Raw genomic sequence first — 21,306 nt, 5'->3', positions numbered from 1 at the left:
TGGTGAATAAAAAAGGCACTTATGTTTCACTTAAATTATTATTTTTCTTTTTGTTCCGACAAACATATGCAATGGAGAGGTCCTTGGAGAATATGCTTTCCAAAAAGAGGTCCCTGACTCCAAAAAGTTTGAGAATCCCTGCTTTAAGGGACGTTGATGTTTTTCCATGAGAATGTCTCATTTTGGATATATATATATATATATATATATATATATATATATATATATATATATATATATATATATATATATATATATATATATATATATATATATATATATATAAGTCTAATCGGGGCGAAAAATCCTGATCGTGTAAAGTCTAGAAAAAATTAAAAGGGCACCAAACCGATCTGAATGGCTTTTACAAGAGAAAACTACTCCTCCCAGGGTGCTCCACGGCGCACCCGGAAGTACGTCATCACGCTGTTGGCCCCCTCAGCTGTCAGACTTTGGCCACCCTAAAAAGTGCAGGTTTTTTTGTTGTTAGCAAACTTACTCGAAGTGTTTAGCAAGCGCTGTCTTCAATCCAAACCGTGCATCTGCTTGCTAATCGCCTGCTGAACGCTCGTCTTAGCAGCCGGAGGCGTTGGGAGCGCGCAAAGACGAGATATTTTTATTTCATTTTTTGCTTTCATCGCTGCTGCTAGTTTTTTTTTTTTTCTCCTGCACGAGCAGCCTGCGATCCTGAGCGGGCGTACGGGTTCGATGCGGGGAGGGAGGGAGTAGAAAAAGGCAAAAAGTCTTTGTGCTTCCCTTCCCCCTCATCAAAGCAAAGGGGAAATGTCTCTGTCTAAAGGAGGTATGTGTATGTTTTATTTTTTTTTATCCCCCCACCTACAACCCTCATGCTACTTTTTCACTTAGGAATGCATTTATCTGTATGTGTGTGCGGAAGTGTTTTTTTGTGAGCTAGCCACCTTTTACGAAATGAAAGCACGCCAGGTGAAAAGCTTTGCACGGTGCAAAAGGGGAAAAAAAGCAAGAAGAAGCTAGTCTTCGTGTCTCGTTCACTGTATTCTGCAAAGCGTGTGTGTTGGGAAGCTAGCTGTTGACATGCTAAATAACATTTGCAGCTAGCATTGTTGCTACCTTCTGTACTCGCCTCTCTATTGTCTTCAAACTGGAAATGTGCGTGATTTTTTTCCGAGTGGGGGCTTTCCTAAATGCGCGTTCAGGGTTGGAGTCAACGCGTAGGAGCGATTCGTTTGTGTGCGTTTTAAAATATATATTTATATATATATATATATATATATATATATAATGGCGACTACAGGTGTTCGTATTTTTGTCGTCGTGACGTATGACTCATGGTTGTGATTGATAGTTTCGGTACATCAAGACACGTTCTATCCCGGCCTTAGTTGGTTTTTATGCGAATATTATGTATTAAATGTATTTTTTTTTTATGTTGCATGCTGGGTTTTGAGCAAGGTTGAGAAAAAATGGACATCGGAAAAATCAAATGAAGGTGCTTCCTCTGCGTCCCACACACACACGCGCACACACACACACACACACAACACACACACACACTTGATGATGATGATGATGATGTCAATTTACATTTCAAGTTCACCAGCTTGTGCTGTTACACAATCATTCTAGCGTTACCATGGTGGGGGAGTACACATAGTGTGGCTCCCTTTGGCCTACCAAGGCATGTTTTGACTTGTGCTGCAGCTTCTTCTGTTGACATTCGACTGGATGCGAGCAAGCTAGCTGCTGCACGCTTTGCTTCTTTGCTATGATGATGACATGACAATCAGTCCTCACAAAATGTTTGCAATTGCCCATAGACGTACCCCACATATTTGAATATTATTTTGCAACGTTGCGTTTTATTAAAAATCTTTTTTACATCTTAGAGATTTCCAAATTACGGCCTGGGGCCCATTTGCTGCCTGCAATCTACATGATTGCTGCCTGCGGCATATCCCAAAAATACAAACATTTTGACATTTTAATAAAAAGTTTATGAAGGTTTTGTGTTAAACACAGGTAGTGGGGAAATTGCTTAATAATCCTTAACAGAAAATCTTGATTAGATGATTTTTTAATAACTACATTTGTAGACAATGTATAATTGCTTGTGTTAAACACAGTTTTTGCTTGATGGACTTTTACCTTGTTTAATAAGTTAAAAGTGAAACAAAATAAAAACAATTACATGACCCTTACGTCTTACTGTTGTTTTTGTAAGCGTCCAAAAGAAAAAATGCGGACACATATACACAAAAGTAATCAATTTTTTATCATGATCACAATATCGGCTGCCACGATTAATTAAGCCGTTCCTCGGCGATATTAACATTTAAAAAGATGGCTATGTACAAATCAAGTGCTTTCAGTCATTCTACCACCAGGGGGGCAAACTCAAGGTTAAAACTTCATTAAGCTTAAGAAATAAGAAGCGTGCAAATCCTGCAAGAAGGGCAGCAGCATGCTTGATTTATGTGTGCTGCGTGGCTCCATGCGTCAAATGACGTCATTTTGTCAACCACGTCCTTCTGCGTGGGCCAGATTTTCCACAACGCATACCTTCCAAAGTTGCTCCCGCACGAACAACATGGCAGACAAACTATTGCCTTTGGAAGTTTGCTGGTACAATCACATTTATGATTCAGATGAAAAGGACTACAGTGACCTTAATACTGTAAACAACTCCTGGTGAGCATTTGCGCTAGAGAGAGAGATGAGGAGTCTGTTTAAAAAAAAAAAAAAAACGATTGGAAGAATTTTGATTGTTTGAATCGACTGTAGACTATTTACTGGCAGAATGTTGTTTGACTGTGAGGGAAAGCTGCACCGAGTATAAAGTGCAATAAAATGCGTGCTGGCAAGATTTCGCACGTCTTCTTTCTGCACGGCGCATTCACGCATCAAGCATAAACCTTAGCAACAGCCTCAACTGAGAGAGTGGAACGCGATGATGAACTTCAGGTTTCAATTCCAGCTTAAAAGCCTTTAGATGGCAATGTTTCCCACATGTTTGCATGATAAAAGCATCTGCTTTTCTCACTCCCAATATACCGTTCTAGCTGTCAATTGAGACCCATTTAGAAAAATCAGAATTGGAATACATTCAGTTTGAAATGACCGAAAATGGCATTTTGACTGCCATACTCACTGAGAGTGATTCTGATACTTTTCGCTGCCTCCCATCAGCATCAGAGTGAAGTGGCGTTGAGTTGCTCACCTGATTCCCTATAACAATGGGCCCTCGTGTTACGAGATTAATCTGTTCCGTGGTTGGGCTCATAATGCGTTTAGAACCCCAGGTAAAAACATCTAAATTGTCCATACATATTAAAAATTGGTACCAAAATAGTATAGCATGTGCTACGTATATATAATATACATGTATACAATCAGAAAACATCATAATTAAAAAATATAGAAAGGATTTATTTACCTTTGAGTGCCGCTTGATATCCCCTAATAAGGGTTATCTCCAGCATCGTTTCCACATAAATCATCTTCTTTCTTCTCTCTTTAACATCACTAGCAATTTTGGGACCCATGGCTAACCCCTTCAACTTTAAATTAAGCAGTAAAATGCACTATAAATATGGTTTTGTAACCACTCACAATTGAACACAGCTTTACCGTTCCGCCATTTTGAAACGAATGAGGCCTTGAGGAGACGCCGACCAATAGCAGACCAGAATTGTACTGACGCGTTGCAGGGAGGCATGTGTGACAGCAACTTAAAATAAGTGTAATTATCTAAAAACGCCTGCAGATGGAGATGAAACAACATAAATACAGCCAAGCCGCCAGGGTCATGACAGTTGTTTTTGTCGCAAAACCGAGACAATACCATAAAGAGGGGATGAAAAAACTCAGTATTCCACGTTGCAACATGAAAATAACGTAAGCTAGGGACGCTGTAACATGGGGGGACGCTGTAACATGGGGGTCCGCTGTCCTGTATATACCTGTACTTTTCTAGCTGCCAAATGAGACCCATTTTGGAAAATCAGGTTGGCAAAAATTGGAAACAATTTGCTTTGAAATGACCAAAAATGACCTTTTGATTGCCAAGTCCATACTCACTTCGAGTGATTCTGGTACTTTTGTCCTGTTTTTTTTTTTTTTTTTTTAATTGCAAAAAAACTTTAAGACTGCTATAGGTGTTGTTACAGGCCTGTTGGTGTAGTATGTGCTTGATTGTAAGTGGGCTTAATTTTTTTTTCATTGGTTTGCACTCAGCAAGTAAGTTAGCTGTGTTGCCCTGTGTGCCAAGGTTTTGCCATGTCTTTGTGAATTTGTTTTAATGATTATTAACAGACAACTGCTTAAAGAAATGTATTCTTCACCCTTTGCAAAAAATGACAAATTACTGCAGCTTAATGAGTTGTCAAATTCTTCCTTGTGTCGTCTGTCAGTTATACTGCCTCCTTGTGGCCAAGGCGCAAGCACTAGGAGGCTCACAATGAAGGTGTTAAATCACACATGTAAACTCAAGGCGTATGTGCCAGATCCGGCCCGACACATCATTTTATGTGGCCCACAAAATGCTGATCTTTCATAAAGTTTAAAATACTAAACCTGCAAGTTGTCTTCAACTTTAAAAAATTTGAGGGGGATAACAAACATATTTTGTTCCCAATCTCTCTTTTGAAGTGATTGACAACTTTCAAATTTTGATTGATTTACAGTCATTTCGGCCCTGTTAGAAATCATAACTCTACAATGTGGCCCACAATAAAAACGGGTTTGACACCCCTGGCTTAAATGGACTTTGTCTTCATTTCAATGGGTGAATATCCTCCGGAGACCGTGCCTTATTCATTTGTGTCCACCGTTTTGTGAATTTTCCATTCTCAGCAAGACAGAAAAGTGAATTGCATCCACCCAATCACGAGATGTCGTTGGAAAGGCCAGGATGTTCTCTACTGAGGACACTAGGACTTAGTAGGGTAGCTCTGATAAGTGACAATGTTGAGACTAAAAACAAATGTCCACTACAGTACACAAAAATGAATAGTCTGGCTCTGAGGAGGATATGATGTTCAAAGAACAAATAAAACCCGTAAGTCAGGGGATTTTTTTTTTTTTTTTGGTAGCTAGCATGTGTCTGCTATTGCTGTGGCATGTTTGGACGCTTTGGATTCCCCCCCAGCAGCACCCTTGACAGGGCGTGTGGAAGATAATCAACACATGAGTCATCCAGCGTGGATGTGTACAAACTCACTCTGAGTGAAACTTCGTAACGGCAATTAGCCATTCGGTCATTGACACTTTGAACTCCAGAAATTGTCTTTGCTGCGACGACGCTATGGCGCCACCCCAGGCGTTTTCCGTTCGCCGGCTTCATCAAAGTCATTTGACCCTTTGCTTACTTATTTAATAGTTTAATTGGACTGTGACACATTATCAGAGATACACCAAAAAAGGAAAAGACACACTTTTTTTTTTCAAATTACTGCTTGTCATTTTTTTAAATCTAAAATTCTCATTAATGCTGGGACGATGCATTGAATAAATCTGTTCTAACACAAATAAAGTCACACTGAAAATCACACAAACTGCAGTGTAGAATGTAATTGCTAAAAATGATACCGTTACCTCATGTGCTAATTTTGGAATATTGTTTAATAATGAAGACTTTTCACTCCATTGAGCCACGAGATAATCAACATGGTAGTTAATTTTAAAATAGTTGATATTTGCAGGCATGTATGTTGATAAATTTTTGTCACATTTCAATGTATATTTTTCTTAGCGATAGATCAAAATTTTTAGGGATGATACTGATTATTTTAGGTCAAATAGTCTGACCGCAAGATATTTAGACCCAATATTTATATAAAGATGGAACAATTTACGTCAAAATAAAGAAAAACAAGTATGAACATCAACTCGTAATGTTGTTGTCTTAAGTCTTTAAGCATGTTTGTTGAACAACTTTTCAGATTTGCCTGTATTTTTTTTTTGGATTTTGTTTTGTTTTTAGTTTTGAACATTTACATCCTTGTTTTATTTAAGTTCTAAGGTTCACAGAGATCCCTGGGTCATCAGGATGTCTTAAATAGTAAAATCAAAACATATTTAAGTAAATGCATCAGAATGTCTTAAAACAAAACATAATTAAATCAATAGCTTTGCTTAGCTTTCTACAATAAATTAGGTATTCCCAGAATATATTTAAAAAAAAAAAGTTTGACTTTGTTTTCAATTTTCAGTCTAATACAAAAATTTGCAGATGGTGAGCAGAAACACATTTAAAGTTAACTGAACCAGCCAATGCTATTTCAGTTAACAGTTTTAAACTGATTTATTATTGGGCGTCAAAAAACAAAACAAAACGTCCAATGTCAATATTTGTCAAAATACCAAATATTGTGCGATAATCTGTCTAGCCCTAATCCTTCTGGTGGTGATTGTCTTTGTGTTGTCACATTTTCATTCTAGCTTCTTTGTGGCGCCGCCCCTCTGGCAACACTTAGCAATGCACCAAACATGCGCGATGACATCAGCATCCCCGCAAAAAAAAAAACCTTGACAGTTGTTGCGCTTTTGAGCGGACGTGTCACGCTATCCGCACACTTTGCGATCGCAACTGCTGGTGCATTGCCTTACAGTTGGGACAAAATACTAGGCATATTTGCACAATGCAAAGAAAATGGCAGCCGGTTGCAAAATATGCCAACAAGCGTCCTTGACGTTGCGAGTGCATGCTTTTATGTGCAGCAGATCCCGTATGCATTCTTAGGCGTTTTGAAGGCCCCCAAAAAAAGCTTTGGTATGCAACTTTTTTTTTTTTTCTAACTAAAGGCCGACATATTTGTCAGGTCACTGCAAGCTATTGGGTGCTCTTACTTCATCCTGCACAGAGGAAGCGCAGTCTATTTTTACCATTGCACTCGACGAGGACGCTGGCACCCTATTTTCGGCTTACGGCTCAAATCTGCCTAGCGTTTGGCTCTGCAATCTCTGAAATATTTGTCAAACTTTGTCTCTCCCTCCCCTCCCCTTTGCTTGCATTTGATCCGGCCAGCGGGGCTTTTACTGAATCACACTTCCTCCTGACTGCCGTGGCGTGACTCACGAACCGGCTGCCGCAGCGAGCCGCTCCGGAGTCTTAGCTGGCCTTTTGCTCGCTACTAGCCGAGGTTCTGTTGCGCGGAATCGTCCGGGCTTGAGCCATTACGCGCCCGCTGAGTGTAAGTCGTCATCCGGTGGCGGGTCGAGCGAGCCCGAGCCCTGGTAAAAGTGTGGAAGGAAGCGGCATGCGTGCCGAGAAGCTGTTCTTCCGCTGGTTGTGTCACACTCTGCTTAAAGGGAAGTCCCGGCGGCTGCTGGTAAAAAACGTGTTCATGAATGAACTCTTGTCATGGGCCCAAATGCTGAAAGCCCCTTGTGGGAGGTTGCCGCAGCGGTTCACCTCGCCGCATGGGAAAATGCCCCCCCCCCCAACTTTAAAATAAAGATGCTGGAAGATGGACTGAGTTCCCCCTCACCACCACATCACCACCACCTCCATTCGGGTCATCATACCAATGTCGGTTAGTCATTAGTCCGCCCTTCTCCTGTTGCAGGTCCTCCGCTTGTTGTTCACCTAATCACCACTTAGATAACACATCACTGCTGGAGTTTCTGTTACAAAAGTACACTTTGTTTTTTTTCCCCCCTCTACAGCAGAATCAAGCAACCAAAGCTCCTTTGCAAAGATTAGAATCATCATTACACACGATATAAGATCTAAGTAAGCGTGGAGTGAACATTTTTGACAGGCGTAGTCACTCAACATATTTGAATGTGGTTTCGAACATTCAAAAGTATCCGTTCGAACATATTTGTAAAGTAAATCCTCAAAATACAACGACATTTTTTTCCCATAATGCTATGAGGTATTATCATCACCCCATGGCATGGCAACGCTGTGTTTTTAGCATTGAGCCTGCAAGAACTGTCAGACCTATTTGCAAGCACCATATTTTTTTGGATGATAAGTCAATTTTAGATTATTTTTTGACATTTAACCTCAAACCTCAACTACGTTTGGACACATTTCCAAGTATGTTCGAATGTTCCTATAAGCTAAATGTTAAAAATAGATGGTTTGCAATAAGCCATGGGGTATGCTCATATACACCCCGTGGCATTATGGGAACAAATGTTATGTTTTTACGATTTAGCCTACAAGTACGTTTGGGTGTGCTTATAAGCTCAATACAAAAATCATAGCATTCGTAGCGTGTATGCAACAGCAGGCCTCGACAAACTACGGCCCGGGGGCCACATGGGGCGTGTTTAGCTTTTTATCCGGCCTGCTGAACTTGCGAGAAATTATTGATCTAACGAGTGCAATAATGTTAATATCCTGAGGGATAACATAACTATCAGTTTCTTAAAACAGTAACTGTTTTGTTCATTTAATTTTCAATTATTGGAAGAGTCATTTCAATAAATAGTTAAATACATGAGACATGAGAGTAAAACTTGTAAAGCTTTTGTGAAATGTCTATTGAAATTAAAACACATTTTCTTGATATCCCTCTTTTTTTCCCTGATGAGGTGGGTTATTAAAAAACTCCATCCGTCGGCTCCTGGACCAGCCATTTTGTCAAATTTTAGAACCCTATGCGGCCCTCCAGTCAAAATGTTTGCCCAGGACTTTGCCACATGGTATGCTCACCCCTGTTGGCATTATGGAGAAAAAAAAAAAAAACTATGTTTTTACCATTTAACCTCAACTGTGTTTGAACCCATTTCCAAGTACTTTCGTTCGTACTTCTAAGCTAAATGCTAAAAATATTGCATTTTTTCTGATAAATTATAGTAACAAATGCTATGTTTTTATTCAGGAATACTTGAAAGATAAATGCCAAGACTATAGTATTTTTTATTTTTTATTTTTTTGCAGTAAGGCTACGGCGCAAACTTGTCAACGCCACATGGCTTTATGTAAGCAAATGCTGCATTTTCAGAATTTGGTCTTCAAGTATGTTCCCACATATTTGCAAGTACGTTCGGACATAATGTGCATGTGACGTCAGTTGGCATTGGCAATGTTACGTTGATATTCAATATCCCGTGTTGTACATGAGAAATGAGAATGAAAATGTACAGAATTTTGAGAAAGGCTCAACAGAGCTTCTGCTTTTGCGTCGTAAGTAATGGTGTGTCTTGTTTTTTAGGGAAGAAGAAGAACCCTGGGCTGAAGCTGGCCAAAGAAGTCTTTGCGCAGCCCCCACCAGCAGTAGCAACGTATGGCTATCTCTTTATCTTATCTGTATTCATTTAGTCTTCTATTCAAGGACAGCACACTGAAAAATGTCCTGTAATATAAAAAGATTAGACAAGGTCAAAATAAGTTGACCCGTAAGAAGGTTTATAGTAGTAATGGACAAATTAAGCTTCATTAAGCACTGATGATATTTTCTGACTCCTCTAGATGGTACTTTTGCCTTAAAGATACAGTGGAAATTTAAGACCAAGAGCACCATCTAGAGGGGTTAAAAAAAAAAAAAATCACAAGTGCTTTATGAAGCTTCATTTTTCCTTTCTCTAATTCAGTGCTTCTCAAAGACTACAGGGGGACTGTGAAATAATTTGGGTGGTTTGGAACTGATTTAGTTTATCTTTTATTAATTAGAGATTTGTGCCTTGTTTGGCTTAGTCTTTGTTGTTGTTTTTTTGGGTGCTGCCTCTGGCCAGTGTTGATATTTATTTTGTGGTTGGGGAAGGACTGGCTTCACTTCAGAAGCATTGCAGTCAGTGCGCATGGAGTTGTTCCTTTCCCTTGTGAGATCTGACCCACAAGTGTCTTTGATTTGTGTCTTTGAGCTTCAGTGTTAATGTAATCTCAGAGAGCTCGGAAAACAGGCTTCATTATGGATATCAACATTTTTTAATAATGTACCCCCTGTCAAATGTATTTTCAGCCAGGCCCCCCCCCCCCCTGACTAGTATAAGTTATTTTTGGATTTACAAAAAAATAAAAAGATTTCAAACTTTGCAACTACATTTGTAGTTTTAGGTCTAGGTGTATAATATTCAGCAACTCTCGAAGATCGATTTGGCAACGACATCAGTTTTATTTCTGGCTTGTCTGATGGAAAGTTTTGTCCCTAAAGACAGTGCCCATCCGTATGAAACTTAAAATAACAGGCATAAAATATTAACACAATTTAGCAAAAAGTTGTCACGTTCCAGTAATTTTCTCTTAATTTGAAAAGAAAATGTGCCGTTTCTTTCACAATATTAAAAAGCAATAAACTAGATTTGCTGATACCTGCAGAAACCCTTTTAAAATCTCAGGGAACCCCTGAAGTTTCTTGACGTACCCACATTTGAAAATCTCGAGGATCTAAACGTGATTCTTCTCGCAGGCCCCCTCGAGATCTCGACTCTAAAGCGTGCGTCACGATCGGAGATCAGGTAAACTCGATGTTGTTGATTTATCCCCCCCCCAAAATGAGTACATTTATTCCCATTGTCACATAACGGCTGCCCAGAACTTTGTGGTGAAAGCAGACGACTTGGAGCAGATTGCCGAGCTGGGCAGGGGGGCGTATGGCGTCGTGTACAAAATGAAACATGTGCCCAGCGGTGTGATCATGGCTGTCAAGGTAGGCTACATCAGAAAGGGCATTAACCTGTTAAGTTCTGATTGGATGAAACAATGTCGTGATTTGTGATCAACAGAGGATTCGAGCCACTGTCAACACGTTGGAGCAGAAGAGGCTTCTGATGGACCTAGACATCTCCATGCGGACGGTGGACTGCTTCTACACCGTCACCTTCTACGGCGCCCTCTTCAGAGAGGTCACTCTCATGCGCAAGACTTTTTCATTCTGCGTCATGAGGTGTGTTCACCCAGATTTTTGCTTCTCAGGGCGATGTTTGGATCTGCATGGAGCTGATGGACACCTCCTTGGATAAGTTCTACAAGAAGGTCATTGAGAAAGGAAAAACCATACCCGAGGATATTCTGGGCAAGATCACCGTAGCTGTAAGTAATGAGTTAGCAATTAACTCGTTCAACCCTAAATCCCTTTTACATTTGTTTTTTTTTTTTTTTGTAAAAATCAAAACATTAATTTCCAGGTTCTTCTGAAAGTATTTTTTTTTTTCACGAGGTTGGCTAAAGCAGGGTCAAAACCTGGCTGTTGAATTAAAACTTAAGTAAATAATTAATTAGATAATAAAGTACTTGATTACTTAAAGCATTAAAAATATGTACGTACCATATTTTTCAGACTATAAGCCGCGACTTTTTCATGAGCCCTGCGGCTTATAGTCTGGTGCGGCTTATCTGCTGGTTTTTCCCCACCGGTCAAGCAAATGTGTGTTCAGTTTATGGAACAACTATGAAATAGAACTGAAAAAAGGTGAAACAAGGGCTGCGCTCAAAAAGAGTTTTAAAATACAGTGGTACCTCGGTACTCGACCGCCTCTATACTCGACCAAATCGGTGCTCGACCAAAAAATTCAAGTAGGTAATGCATCGGACCTCGAACAGATTTTCGGTTCTCGACTAGCCGAGCCGAGCCGAGCCGACCCGAACGCGCTCCTCGGCCCTTCTCGGCCAGCGGGTAAGCGCCAGTTCAACTCAGACTGCCAGCGGAGTAAGACGTTTGTTCGAGTATTTCTTCCCGGATTTAAACTTTTTCGTGTTGCTCTAGCCCTTAATAATGGGTCCAAAGAAAGACAGTGATAAGGGGAAGGCAAAGAGGAAATCAATGAGGACCACTATTGAACCGAAGAAGGAAATTATAGCAAAATATGAACGCGGTGTACCTCGCGTCGCAGTTAGCTAGCGTCATCATGGAAGGAGTAACTCCCTCCCGTCCTCTCCACATCCATTCCTGTATGCCATCAACCACTCTCCAAAACGTAAGTAAATTATACAAAATGGTTTATAATGCTTTATTTATCTTTATCTTTATCTTTATCATGTACTGCTTGTGCACATTTACTTGTGCACACATACTTTCCATTATTTCTTATGGGAAAATTGCTTTCGGTGTTCGAACAAATCGGTGCTCGACCACCACCTCAGAACGGATTATGGTCGAGTACCGAGGTACCACTGTATATGATTAAAAATATTTTAAAAAAGGTATAAATTGAATACGATCTTGTATAAAAGTTTCTGACGTGTAAATTATATATCCTGTATATAGTATATATGATCGTATTTATAAATGTTTGATTGTATATATTATTTGCAGTGTGTGCAATGTTCACTAAAATAATCTATCAATTACTGTAAACAATGGGAGACAGAATGCTATCGAAGTATTGATTTCGAGTTTGAACTGCTATTTAACTCTGCAGTATTCTGTTGGCAATATCCATCCATTTTATATAAATACGTATAATGTTGGGACTAAATATGCAGGCATGTTCAGTCTGTTAAAGAGAGGATGTTGCAGTTTGTAGACAATTAAAAAAAATAAATGAAGAAAATTTAAGTTTCATATTGTTTTTCGCTCAATTTTTGCTGCTGCGGCTTATATACCGGTGCGTTCGAAAAATACGGCAATCTGCTATTTTACCTATTGAAGTTCTAAATTAATGAGTTTCTTTGGGCAACGTACTAAAGTAATTGATAACATTATATGCACTGCGCAATCTTAAGGAGATCAGTGATTGCAAAGTAGCGATAGGTGAAAGTATGCAGAGAAAGGTTAGCTAAGAAGAAGTGGGCCAGTGAGAGGACTGAAGAGAGAAGACGTAAGTACATGCACATGCAACGTAAGGCAAAAGTAGAGGTGGCAAAGGCGAAACAAAGGGCTTACAATGCTAGGGGGCACACTTAGGAGGGAGAGACCGACCTATACAGGTCGGCAAGGCAGAGAAATGGGAATGACATGCAGGCGGTCAGGGTGATCAAGGATAGAGATGGAAACATCCTGATGATGCCAGTTGTGTAATGGGAAGAGTACTTTGAAGAGTTGACGAATGAGGAAAATGAGAGAGAATGAAGAGCAGAAGCGGTGATTGTGGTGGAACATGAAGTAGGAAACATTAGTAAGGATGAAATGAGGAGGGCGTTGAAGAGGATGAAGAATGGAAAGGGACTGGGCCCTGATGATATACGTACCTGTAGAGGTATGGAAGTGCCTTTGAGAGGGAGCAGTGGAGTTTCTGACTGGGTTTTTGGACAGGATCTAAAATAGAGAGGATGAATGACAATGGAAAAGAAGCATGCTGGTGCCCATTTTTAAGATCAGGGGAAATATGCAGAGTTGTTACCCCAGAGGAATAAAGTTGATTAGCCATACAATTAAGTTATGGGAAAGACTCTAGACAAAGGCCAGAAGTAAGCATATGTGAGCAGCAGTATGGTTTCATGCCAAAAAAGAGCACTACAGATGCAGTGTTTTAGGATGTTGATAGAAAAGGTCAGAGGGAGCTACATTTTCTTTTTGTAGTTCTGGAAAAAGCTTATGACAGGGTGTCCAGGGATGATCTGGTCATGTATGAGGAGGCCCAGAGAAGTATGTTAGAACAGTGCAGGACGTGTAGGAGGACAGTAAGACGGTGTTGAGATTGCTGTAGGTGTGACAGAAGAGTTCAAGATGGAGGTGGGACTGCATCATGGATCGGCGCTGAGCCTCTTGTTTTTCCTATGGCGATGGACCAGACTGACAGACGAGGTTAGAGAGGAATCTCCCGGACTTTGGTGTTTGCAGATAATATTGTGGTCTGTAATGAGAGTAGGAAACAGGTGGAGGAGAAGATGGAGAGGTGGAAGTTGGCCCTGGAAAAGAGTTGAATGATTGTTTGTCGCAAGACTGAGGATATGTGTGTGAATGAGAGCGACCCAAGTGAAAAAGTGAAGAAACCGGGAGAACAGAAAAGGAAGGTGGAGGATTTTAAGTCATTTGGATCAACAGTCCAGAGCAATGCAGTGTGGAAAAGAGGTGAAGAAACGTGTGCAGGCAGGCAGAATTGATTTATTTTATTGTATGAAGTAATTGATTACGTTAATCCTTAATTTTGTGGCAGCCATTCTTACACACCAATTTAGCCTAACACTTCAAACACATGGAAAAACAAGTACCTGGGATTGAAAGTCTGGACTCTTAAACAAACGTAAAAATATGTCTTTGGGATTGAATGACTTAATTAATAATAATAGAAAGCTATTTTAACATGGAGAGGGCAGAGTTTGTTCTGAACCCCTTAGGAATACATTTTTTATTAGCCGGTTTGAGCTTTCTAATATATATGAGCACCAGCCCTTTTGAACTCTTTTGTTACCTGCGATTAAAAATAATAATAAATAAAAAATAAATTAAATCAGTAGGGCAAACATTACATTTTTCGATTCCATTATTCTATCAGTTATTCCGTCAAATAATTGCATAATATTTTATTTTCGTAAATGTTTTTTAAAAACCTTTTATTTCGATTACTGATTATTTATCAAGCAAGAGCAATTTCTCTACTCACCAATCTTTTTTGAAACTGGTTTGATCACCGCTTTCATAGTAAAAGCAGAAGTTTGAAAATGTCTTATTTTGATTAAACATAAGATCATGTGTCAGTTTTCATGAAAAACCACAAAAATCAACGAATAATTAATGTTAGGCTGAAATTAGAAGGTTTGAACAGTTTTACGTAAACAAACTGAACAATTACTCTAGGAAAATAGTTTTATCAGTTTAAATATACAATGATGACAAAATGGCCGTCGACCCTGAGACCAATGGGGGGTGTATATATATATATATATATATATATATATAATATATATATATATATATATATATATATATATATATATATATATATATATATATATATATATATATATATATATATATATATATATATATATATATATATATATATGCATATTTTACAACTGTGATATTCAAAAAGTTGCCTTCTAAATTTTTTTGTGGATGCAAATGAGATATTGTAAGTAAATTTTTTGGGCTGACTTGCGCTTGAATAATTTTTCAAGATGTGTCAAGACACAAGATCACATGTCATGATCTTAGACTTGAATTTTTGTTGACATCTTCATTGTCATTCTCCTAGGAGTAAACTCCTTGTAATTGCCCTCTCACTTGTTCCCCAGATTGTAAAGGCATTAGAGCACCTGCACAGCAACCTGTCAGTCATCCATCGAGGTAAAGGCCAAGAAAAGAGAGTCCACGTCACGTTTGCACCTTGTCCTCACCTTACGTTGATGCTCATCTTCTCTAAATGTCTCCCACCGTTCAGATGTCAAGCCCTCCAATGTTCTCATCAACACTCAGGGCCAAGTGAAAATGTGCGACTTTGGCATCAGCGGCCACCTGGTGGACTCCGTGGCCAAGACCATGGATGCTGGCTGCAAGCCCTACATGGCGGTCAGTTGACTTTTTTTTTTTCCTGTGTGTGTGTGTGTGTGTGTTTTTTTTTCTTGTTGTGATGTGGAATTCTGAGTTTTTTCATCCCCTCTTTGCGATATTTTCCCCTCTTTGCGACAAAAACAACTGTCATGACCCTAGGGGCTCGGCTGTATTTGTGTTGTTTTGTCTCCATCTGCAGGCGTTTTTAGGTAATTGCACTTATTTTCAGTTGCTGTCAATCCCTCCATGTAACGCACAATGCTGGTCTGCTATTGGTCGGTATCTCCTCACGGAGATGCTGGTCTGCTATTGGCTGGCCTCACTCATTTCAAAATGGGGAAATGGTAAAGCTTTGTTTTATTGTGACTAGATACAAAACGGTATTTATAGTGCATTTTACTGCTTAATTCAAGCTTGAATGGGTTAGCCATGGGCCCCAAGATTGCTAGTGATGCTAGTGATGAAAGAGGGAAGTAAGAAGATGATTTAAATGGACACTGGAGATAACCTTTATTAGGGAATATGGGCATAACAAGCAGCACTCAAAAGTAAATAAATCATTTTTATACTTTTTCATTTATTTTGTTTTCGGATTGTGTACATGTATATTATATATGCATAGCACTTACTATACTATTTTGGTACCAATTTTTAATATGTAAGTACAATTTTGATGTTTTTACCTGGGGTTCTATACACATTAGTTATTTAACATACAGTAGGTTTGAATCACCGCCATGCGGTAAATTCGCCTTACGAGCCCAACCACGGAACGGCTTAATCTCGTAACACGTGGGCACACTGTGTGTGTGTGTGTGTGTGTGTGTGTGTGTGTGTGTGTGTGTATATATGTATATATATATATATATATATATATATATATATATATATATATATATATATATATATATATATATATATATATATATATAATATATATATTAACACTGAATACATATAAAATAAATCACCTGCTATCTTTGTTTTTCAGCCTGAGCGCATCAACCCAGACCTCAACCAGAAAGGCTACAGTGTCAAGTCGGACATCTGGAGTCTTGGAATCACAATGGTGAGACCAATGCACTGGCAACCACAAACATAAGATTGTGTGTGTGGGTGGTTGTGTGTGTGTTTGCTCGTTCGAATATCAAACAAAACAACAATTGATTTCAAGATAGCATTTCCCTTAAAAACATTTCCAATGCCAGTTATTAAATTATTATAGTTATTAAATTTAATGCCAGTTATAAGGGTGTGCACATTTATGCAATCACAACTTTATTTTTGCTCCGCCTTTGAGATTACAAAAATGTACAGGCTATAGGCCATGTTATTATGTATTTTTATTGTTGTTGTTGGTTTTGTTTTTAAATCCCGATAACATGGCATTTGAACAGGGTCGTGTAAATTTTTATATGTCGTACATTGCTTATTTCCTGCCGTAGATCGAGTTGGCCATCCTGAAGTTCCCCTACGAATCGTGGGGCACGCCCTTCCAGCAGCTCAAGCAGGTGGTGGATGAGCCATCTCCCCAGCTGCCTGCTGATCGCTTCTCGCCAGACTTTGTAGACTTCATTTCCAAGTGGTGAGCCTCCTTCCTTCACGAAAACATGATTGCCACCATCACAGCGCCTACAATTATATGTTTTTATGCTTTACCCGTTGAGATATCGAAAGTCTTTTCAAAGGCAGTAAAAAAAAAAGCAGAATGTCAACCTTTTTACACTTAAGTGAAGCAAAATATACAAATGTCCACTAGGGGGTAGCGTTTTCCTCTTTATTGACTTGAGGGCTCTCGTGTGTCTTGACAGCTTAGGAAAGGAGCCCAATAAGAGACCAGCCTATACAGAATTAATGGTAAGTATGTTTGGACTAAGTATTGGACTGACAAATCATCTTTATCACTTAATTTATGATAATCTGTAGTTGTGTAATAAGTTTTTTTTAGGAGATCAAAAGTCTTTTTGTGGAGGAGATAGATTGGGTTTTAAGTTTGAGCACATGAAGTTGAAATGCCGAACGAAGGAAATCATAGTTAACGAAAATTTATGATATAGCTAAAATTGAACGAGAATTTCCACAAATAAACGAAAATTAAAAAAAAGGGGGGGGGGGGGGATTACACAATTTGTTAGCTAGTAGGATTACACACAAAATCATTTTCACAAACTTTTGATTAAAAACACATGACCTTTGGCCAAATTGACCCACGATGTTGTTACTACTCCAGAGAAACAAACGTAACACCGGGGTATCATTTAAACATTGCCTTTAATTTGTGAGTGGGTTTACATTAAAAAAAAACAAAAAGGAGTCACACCACCAAGTCATATTGAACCAAAAACATTTATTCGGTTCTTGAGAAATACAAACTATTGGATTTCACACATTTCTGATAAATTTGGGCGACTAAATACGGCCTGGGTCAAATTGACCCATTTTATTATTACTATTCAAGAAGAAAAAGTGTAACGCTCGGGTTTAAAATACAGGGTGTCCATAAAGTCTCTTTACCATTTCAAAAATGTATTAAAAATGCAATCGTTTTGATATTTTATTCAGATTTGTTCTATTGTATTCAGCGTTTATTAAAGATTTTTTTTTTTTTTTTACCTCTTTTAATACACTTCTACATGGGCACCATTAGTTGCACGGAGCACATCAAGACGGTACTCGATTTCTTGCCATGTTCGCTGCAGCATAGCCTCATCAATTGTGGCAATGGCATCAGTAATCCTTTGCTGAAACACACAAATGCAGTGTGATTAAAAAAAAAAAACTAATAAACACTGAATGCAATAGAGCAAATTTGAATAAAATAATCAATTGCATTTTTAATATTTTTTTTTAAATGGTAAAGAGAGTTTTTGGACACCCTGTATTGCCTTTCCTTTGAGTGGGTTCAAAAAAAAAAAAAAAAAAAGATTTGACACTTTTGGATATGTATTCACACCTCTGGGTCATATTGACCCAGATATATGATTTCTGTTCTGGAGAAATAAACATAAATGACTGTCGGATTTGGATTTCTCCACATGTCTAACATGTCTTGGGTGACTAATTACGCCAAAGGGTCAAAGTGACCCAGTGAGATCATTTTTGTTCTTTGCAATCAAACGTTTTCTAAGGAGGATAAATAATGTGATCAGGGCATGCCCAATACGAACCAATCACAATGAAAAGTCCTAAAATACTACATTGGGCCTTGTGAAGGATTTTTGAAAGATTACCATGAAGTTTGGCTGAAGGTGGCGCTGAATCTTTCTTTTCTCTCCGCCGCAGAAACATCCCTTTTTTACATTGCATGACTCCAAAGAGACAGACGTGGCCAGTTTCGTCAAGGTCGTTCTGGACAACTGATGGCTTTTAGAGGGGCGGGGCCTCTTCAGTCCTCTGCGCCGATGGCCTCCCTTCTTATTTTTGTTTTTAGAGAGGAAAAAAATTGAGAATAAAGAGAATTTCACACCCCCTGCCCCGCCCCGCCCCGGCTACAGGAATGACAGACTCTCATGCAGGGCGCGGCCTGACGACTGACTGCAGCACTGGAGCAGCGGAGTGCTTCTCAAAGCAACTGGAGAGGTTTGACTCAAATGCTTAAAACTTTTTTTTTTTTTTGCCCCTCCCCCCTTTTTACAGAGCCAGCCATTTTCTTTGACTCGATTCTCAACAATTTCAATCTTTTACCAGAAGCTATACTTACACGATCAGCATCTCTTCATACTGTATATTGTCAACGTGCGTGTAAATTTTATTCTGATGGAGGGAGGAGGTGTTCTCATGGCGGGGGTCATCCCAACCCGCCCTGGCCCGACTCGGGTTCTCCGTTGTTGCTATGGATACCGCGTGGAAGTCTTCTGTGGCTGCTTAATCGAGCTCACAGCTGCTCCTTCTGTGTGCCAGCAAATGGTGTGTGTGTGTGTGTGTGTGTGTGTGCTTTTTTTTTCTGACCTGCTTTACGATTTTATTTTGGATTGCTTTTAAAAAAAAAATCCTTTGTTTTTGGCTATTTTTCCTTATTTTTGGAGTCTGCATATGAGGCAGTGACAGAGGTGTGACAGAAGCGGGACTGATGCTCATAAGTTCTCCAACATCGTGTTGTGGAACATCTCAACAATATTCTGTTCAATGTGGAGTAAACATTATTGATTTTCAAACTTGTTCAAATTTGCAAATATGCTCAAGTGTACTTGTAGGCTAAATGATAACAACGTAGCAACCCCCTTCCCATAATCCCAGTTTTTGACTTGTGCAAGTGAACATGAAACTGCTCATGTTTGAGCATTTTAACTTTATCCCTATTTGTGTGAAATTTTAATATGTTCGAAGGAGTTTGCAAATAGGCTTGAACATATTTGTAGGCCAAATGCTAAAAACATAGCGCCCCCACCTCCCTATAATTCCACAGTGTGACTGACTTGCGCCAGTGAAAAGGAAAATGTTATTTTGGCTTACATTAGACTGATATGTTTAAAAGTAAAGTAAGTTCAAAGGAGTTTGCATATAAACTCGAACGTACTGGCAGGCTAAATATCAAACATGGTGTCATAACTAGAAAGTAATTGACTTGTGCAACTGAAAAGGAAAAACATTTTTTTAAGCATTCTGGCATTATACTAACGTTTGAAAATTACATTTGTTCAAACAAAATTGCAAATAGGCTCAAAGGTACGAGTAAACTAAATGCCTAAAGCAGATTACCCAGTTCAATCCCAAACACATAATTTTACCTTTTTGTTCTTTTTTTTTTTTTTTAGTTCAGACATTCAATCCCATGCACTAATTCACGCATAAAAGATGGTTTTCCTTGTGTTAGGTAAAAAAAAAAAACGTAAGTACCTAGGATATAATACCTGGGTATCGGAAAGACACCTTTGGGATTTAATGAGTTATGTACGTTAGAATGTATTTACAAAAACGGCAAAAACTAATTTGCCTATCAAAAATGTTTACTCCCCATGAGCCCTTCCATGCATCTGTATTTCTCTATTTGTCAGCGTGCCTTTTTCCGGCTTTTATAGCGTCATATGACACAAAAAATCTGAAAATGAAGCACAAAGTGCAGGATTAAAGTGTGGTCTGCACAAAAGTCCCATGAAAAGACTAGTGACAGATTTGCTGCAGGGAGAAGAAGAAAAAAAAAAAATAGAACCCTGAAAAAGAGGCCCGTACCAACATGGTGGCCTCCGCCTCGGTCTCATTTCTTTGTCACACACCAACTTTTGCTTTGCCTCTCCCAGACCTTCTTATGCCTTACACACACAGTATGTTAGGGGGAATAATTTATATGTTGAAGATGTAAATACTGTTTTGTTTTGTTTTTTTAAATATAAATGTGACGCTGTCAGTGACCCTGACAGTGCAGCTGAGTGACCGAGTGTTTGGTAGTAGTTTGTTTTAATGCAGTGTGACACACACATACAGTCCACCCAAACACACACAAAGTTATGTTGTGGCCGGGCCAGCTGACCGGCCTATTTTGGATTTGCTGCTCAGGTTTCTGCGCTCTTTTCCTTGAGAGCTCGGCCCCGCGTCTATGCAGAGTCACGCATCAGGACCCCCCCGCCACACACGCACTCCCTCACCCACGAGTGTGCGCAGACTGTGAGCATGTCAGAAGTGTTGCTCTGGTTTACACTGTAGTGCCACCTCAATTAAAAAAAAAACAAAAAAAGTCAAGAGTATTTATAAGAATAAGGGAAAGTTAGCAACATCGCAAACTAGCTGCTGTTCATTTTTCTCCTATAAAAAGAAAAAAAAAATAATGGGAGTCCCTGGAGAGCCCTTCCCTTGATGTGTCAAAGTGACTTTTTCCTTTTCTTTTTTTTACACGGATCACAACGAGAAAGGAACACTTGCTCTACCTCTTACTCCTTCACTATACTTGCCACCTCTTCATTAGGTGGGACTGACAAACTTGAACTGTGGAAAGACAAAGACAAAAAAAAAATCAAAATAAAGGCTTTATTGTTCAGTATGTGGATGCTTTTATTGAATGCAA

General features: G+C 39.1%; 1 protein-coding gene and 1 pseudogene across 1 annotated transcript; one reads left to right on the top strand and one right to left on the bottom strand.

Moving 5' to 3' along the window:
• Window positions 1–425: 425 nt before the first annotated feature.
• Window positions 426–21,282, top strand: map2k6 (mitogen-activated protein kinase kinase 6). Its single transcript, XM_088437397.1, has 12 exons — window positions 426–802; window positions 9,150–9,219; window positions 10,344–10,392; window positions 10,470–10,583; window positions 10,660–10,779; window positions 10,850–10,966; window positions 15,053–15,104; window positions 15,199–15,326; window positions 16,300–16,377; window positions 16,754–16,893; window positions 17,120–17,165; window positions 18,591–21,282. Exons 1-12 carry the CDS (start codon window positions 784–786, stop codon window positions 18,666–18,668), a joined length of 1,011 nt encoding a protein of 336 aa, XP_088293523.1. The 5' UTR covers window positions 426–783; the 3' UTR covers window positions 18,669–21,282.
• LOC148410246 (uncharacterized) lies at window positions 12,575–13,559 on the bottom strand (annotated as a pseudogene).
• Window positions 21,283–21,306: the final 24 nt, after the last annotated feature.

Source organism: Hippichthys cyanospilos, chromosome 16 (assembly GCF_059441005.1).
Source record: "Hippichthys cyanospilos isolate Australia breed blue-spotted pipefish chromosome 16, RoL_Hcya_1.0, whole genome shotgun sequence".
In the NCBI taxonomy this organism is placed as follows: Eukaryota; Metazoa; Chordata; class Actinopteri; order Syngnathiformes; family Syngnathidae; genus Hippichthys; species Hippichthys cyanospilos.
Note: the sequence above shows the minus strand (reverse complement) of the source record. Positions and strands in the feature narration are given on the sequence as shown.